Source organism: Momordica charantia (assembly GCF_013281855.1).
Source record: "Momordica charantia cultivar OHB3-1 chromosome 3 unlocalized genomic scaffold, Mcharantia_2.0 BLBB01000003.1, whole genome shotgun sequence".
NCBI lineage: Eukaryota > Viridiplantae > Streptophyta > Magnoliopsida > Cucurbitales > Cucurbitaceae > Momordica > Momordica charantia.
Genome location: NW_028275161.1, coordinates 14,390,054 through 14,395,621, shown reverse-complemented (window position 1 = coordinate 14,395,621; position 5,568 = coordinate 14,390,054). Strand labels below are relative to the sequence as shown.

General features: G+C 36.1%; 1 protein-coding gene across 1 annotated transcript; it reads right to left on the bottom strand.

The window, feature by feature from the left end:
* Positions 1–1,651: 1,651 nt before the first annotated feature.
* On the bottom strand, positions 1,652–4,194 carry LOC148212442 (protein NUCLEAR FUSION DEFECTIVE 4-like). Its single transcript, XM_088122225.1, has 2 exons — positions 3,816–4,194; positions 1,652–3,081 (listed from the first exon to the last, which is right to left on the bottom strand). Exons 1-2 carry the CDS (start codon positions 4,192–4,194, stop codon positions 1,733–1,735), a joined length of 1,728 nt encoding a protein of 575 aa, XP_087978351.1. The 3' UTR covers positions 1,652–1,732.
* Positions 4,195–5,568: the final 1,374 nt, after the last annotated feature.

Below are 5,568 nucleotides of genomic sequence, written 5' to 3'. Positions count from 1 at the left end.
AGTAAAATGGATAAAAGAGTAAAATGTCTAAGTTCAATAATAATTTATGGTGTTTCAAAAAAAATTAACAATAATAATAATAAATTTATGGAAATTAATCAACCATTAGAACCAATTATCTCAGTATAGTAAAACTAAACTTTAAAGCCTTTTTTTTTTTAAAGTACAACTTTAAAGCCTTTAAAACTTATACAACAGTAAAGAAATTGACTCAAGTGTAAAGTTTTAGATTCACTAAATTAATGAGTTCAAAACATTCATACTTACTATGATTCTTTGCGAAGATTTTGATGAGGATAATTCATCGAAGGATTTTATTGCTTTTTTTATGTACTCTATTCAAAGATAAAATTTGGTCAATTTTTAAGTGATACGTTGTTATTTTAAAATTATATTTAAGTTCATTCACAAATTTACACGTGTCCTAAATTAATTTTTAAAATCGACAAATCAAATTATGTCACGTCTTTCTTAAGCATTCAGTAGAGCATCCGAAGCCGACAAAAGTTGAGATTTGAAGACTACGAGACTTCAAGAATACTGAATCTTCTCTTCGTCATAAGCAACAAGCCGAAGACTTCACATCAAGCTATAGGTTAAAAGATTTTCAACAAGTTCAAAGCCAAAGAACCTCATCAAACTGCAAAACTGAAGAATTTCATCAAGCTGCATAAGCAAAGAATATCAACAAGTTGCATATCTTCACAAGCTGGAGACTTCAAAGACTCTTCAAAAGCAACAAGTCAAAGACAACTTTGCATCAAGCGACAAACTGAAGACTTTATCAAGCTACAAGTTGACTAACTTCATCAAGCTAAATAACTTCATTAAGATACAGACTGAAGAATTCTTCAAAAGCTACAAGCCAAAGAACTCCATCAAGCTCCATAATCGAAGAACTTCAACAAATCAATGAACTTCATTAAGTTATAATAAATCTAAGAACTTCATCAACAAACTGAAGTCTTCGACAAACTTAAAGCTAAAGACCTCAAAAGTCCTTCAACAAGCTAGAACCGAATGCGCCAACCTCCTTGATTCGAGAATAAACTCACAAGCCCTAAGATTGAAATTTACATGTAAGAGAAAGCATCACAGAATTACATATTAGAGATTGCAACACTTATACATAAATACAAGTTCATTAAATCGAGAATCTTTCCACAGATTTTCCTCGCGATTATACTCTATTAATCTATTGCTTCGCTTCTTTCTTGTCTAAGCTGTTTTTTACAATATATATATATATATATATATATATATAATAAAAATCACATTTGTGATACAATTATTTATTGACAAAAGGGAAAAGAAAAAAAAAGATAGAAACTAAAAGATTGACTTACCCATCCAGCTGATGCACTTATCAACTCTTTAGTTACGAATTTTTTTCTTCATTTTCGAACTGTACATTTAAATAGAAGAAATATATTTTAAAAAAAATCATAAACAGCTTTGTGATTCTGGAAAATGATATTAAATTAATGAATAAGCAACTGACCATTTTTAAATAATAAATTAAAATATTAATATTAATATTGTGTTCATATTAGTAATATTTGGTTTAAATCAGTTTTGGACTCAAATTTTTTTTTTTCCTCGCACAATGTAAATTGATTTATCCTTTTGATGTCGACGTACATGGAAAATGTCGACCAATTGAAATGATGAGAAGAAAAGAGAGAAAATTAAAAAAAAAATTATCTATGATTGTTCTACATTACATTATGATTTACTTCTTGAAATTAATAGTATGCTTGTCAACAAACAAATTCCCAATCTTGGTCCTCTTCTCGTCAACTCGATAGAACTCAACTTCCGTCTTCAACGTGTCCATATCCTCCCGGAACTTCTTGTATATATCCCCTCTGTAGAACTCGCTCGTCCGCATCACCAGAACCAGCGTCAGCACCGCTACAACAAACGTCAGCGCCGCCAGAATCGTAAACGATTGCCGGAAACAATGCACCCCGTGGCACTGCAACGCCTTCGGATCAACCCCCGTCTTCGCCACCTCGTCGTACAGCTTCCCGGTCACCAACACGTTCAGAATGTACGACCCGACGGGGCAGGACAGCTGCCCGAAATTGAACAGCGTCGAGTAATGCTTCAGCCCGAAGATCTCCGAAATCACCGCGAAGTAGAGCGGCACTTGGGAGCCCATGGAGAACCCGATGAGGACGGAGGCGAGGTAGAGCGAGTCCTCGAACGGGAACGCCACTACCAGATGGCCGACGCAGGACACGAAGAGGATCAGCGTCAGCATCAGCGGCCGCGGGAATTGGTACTTCTCGAGCAGGATTTCCGAGACGAACCCGGAGAAGATTCTGCCCGTGAAGTTGAAGATGCTGACCAGGGAGATGAAGGAGTTGATGGTCTGGTGTGGGTAGCCGAGGGATTCTCCGATCTGGCCGAGGTTATCGATGGCGGTCAGGCTCGAGCCGACCCCGACGAGCATCGACATGAAGAGGATGAACATGTCGACGCTCAAGATCGCTTGGAGGATGGTGAAGTCTTCGCCTCTCTCGGGCTTGTTGAAAATGTTGGCGAAGCAGGAGCTGCTCTGGGTCTGGACCGAGGAAGACGATGAAGTGGTTGCGGTGGGAGGCTCGGGCCGATCGACTCTGATTCTGGTGAAGTAATTGCCGGTGGTGGTTTTCTTGAGGTTCCAGAGGACCAATTCTTCTCTGATGGCGATCAGGAGGGGGAGGAAGAGCAGAGCGAAGATTGCGGCGAGGATTGCGATGTGGGCTGATTGATCGAGCTGGACGCGCTTCTGGATGAAGATCAAGACGGTGAGGAAGACGGCTAAAATGACGGTGACGCAGAGGAATTGGACGAAAACTCTGAACTCGTTTGGGTGTTTTTCGGCTCTCAGTTCGCGGATTGTGTAGATGAAGAACAGAGAGAGCAGAGAGGGGAACCAGCCGATTAGCAGAATCAGAGATTTGGTATCGTGGCCGTAAATGGCGACGTAGAGTTGGGTCATTATGGCCCCACTTAGGCCCACGAAGCCCTTCAGTAGGCCCAACATTACCCCTCTTCTCTCTGGGAAGTTCCTCACGCACGTCACCAACACTCCTGTTCAGGTACCAACCAAACGTAACCAAACGTTACAAATGAGTTATCAATTTTTCAATTATTATTAGGATCGGATTTGGTTCCGTTAACGAACCAAAGTATTATTCAAACCAAGTACTATTCATTTTTAAATATGTCTATTATATTCTTAAATTGCTCTTGCATGATTGAATGAAATTAAAACAAATGAGTTGGTCCTTAAGAGCTAAGTATTATCTATTTAAAAGTATGTCTAGTAAATTCTTAAAGTTTTAATAATATGTCACATACCAGTAATGGACTCCTTTTAACTTTAAAAGGAATTTAACGGTAGTTATGAACTTATTAAAAGTCTTTTCATTAAAATGTTCTGTTATGTTTTTTGCATGGTTATAAATAACTATTAAGTAAGATGAAGGTAAGTTGTCTTATAAATTTCAATTTTATATCTAATAGGACAATCTTGAATTTCTAAAAAGTGATCTCTGATGTATTTAGTATTTTAAAGTTTTTTTTAGTACAATATATAGGGATGGAAAATTCGAACTCGATCTAGTCAAGCTATGCTCAGATTGGGATGGGAATTCGAGCTCTGATCTGAACACAGTTCAGGTTTGCAGCATTTTCAAAGTAGAAGAATTTTTTGTTTTAAATTTTCACTTTCATGTTTGAATAGTTGATGGATTATTAAACATAAAATCAAAAGGTGAAGAATTTATGAGATGTGGATTGATTTATTAGAGTAAAACCATTACCTGTATTAGCGAAGTTTATAGAGTTTGCACCGATCATAATGTAAAAGCAAAAGTAGCCGACGGTCGGGCGCACGATTTTTCCGGTGACGCCTTGCCATATCTTGAAGTAGCCGAGGAAGTTGAAGGCGGCGCCGATGAGTAGAAGGAACCAAGTCGGCACCACCTCCGCCAGTAGTCCGGCGATGACGCCGACGTTGGATCCGAGGTCTTTGTAAAAGCCGATCTTGTTGAGCGTCGTTTGGTCACATCGGAGCGTCGATTTTATGTCTTTGGAGTAATAAGCGAACAAATAAACTCCGCCGGCGCCGGACATTATCAGAAACGAAGCGAAAACGGAAAACCACCGCCCCACCACCACTTGCCGGATAAAACTTGACATTTCGCCACTCCCAATACCGCCCTTAGACTGGTTTATTGTTGATACAATCATCTTGTTTTCTTGAAGAAGAAGAAGAGGAGGGAGAGATCAGTAGTAATTATAATTCAGAGATATTTACAATTTTTGGTTTCCTTTTCATGTTTATATACCCATGATAAATGGTGGGAAACAAATATAACAACCTCAACAATTACTGAAACTAACTGATAACAGAAAAAGCTGTGAACTTTTGATGGCTAATTTTGGTTGGGATGGAACTGGATGAAACCAAATGAATGCTTTGCAGTTGCTTTCTAGCTTGGATAGGGAAAAGAAACTAATTTCTGGTGTGGAGTTCACTGATACGAAATTGAAGAGTGGGAATGAAAGAAGAAAAAAGGATGGAAATTTGTTGTATTTGGTGTTTTGGGTAGTGGGAAACAAATCAAAAAAACTAATTAACGATAAGCAAACTGAAAAAAAAAAAAAAAAAAAAGTTTCTATTTTGTTAGTTTTAGGTAGGTATTATTTGATGGTAGCTAGAAATTACTAACATAATTTATCTAAAATATTAAGAAATAGAATCTAAAAGAAATATTTGTAAATATAATAAGAATTAAGAACATATATTAGTAATCATAATTAATCAAGTATACCATTGATCACAGTCATCAATGTATAGGTATATGCTAAATTTTGGGGGATAAAATAGGTAAAATAATTCCTACAATTTTATTAATTCAAATCCTCAAATTGGGTACAATCCTATCCATCCATTTATAATAGGACGAAGAAAATTAAACAAGTAATATCTTAATGAAATAAATTTAGATACCTAAATCAAGGAATTAGAAATCTAAATCATATCTTAAATTATATCTCAATCATAATTAGATATCTAATACAAAAGGAAACCAATAATTCAAATTATATCAAATCATATCAGTATATCAATGGTTACACTTTTATCAAGTTGTGTGGGTACACATTAATAAATTAGGGTTGATTTTGGTCCAAAACTGACAACAATGACTATTTCTACCGCATGAATAAGTATAAAATAACTGAGAAATTTAAAGAAAACAACAAAATAAAGAAAAACAAGAATTAACGTGAAAAACTCCAAACCAAAGAAAAAACCAACAATCCACCAGAAAAAAATCCATTGTGTCAACAATTATTACAATAATCACGCAAATTTCTCTTCTCGAGTCCAATTACACAAAACAAATATCATTCAGTTAACTAGAACTAATATACTAGGCTAAGTGTTTCAATTGGGATAAATAAAACCCAAAACCATAAGCTCAGGGGTATTTGGTTCCTGTTTTCACAATGAGTAACCCCATTGTTTGTTTCATAATTTTTATAAACACGTGTTTGCTATAGTAAATA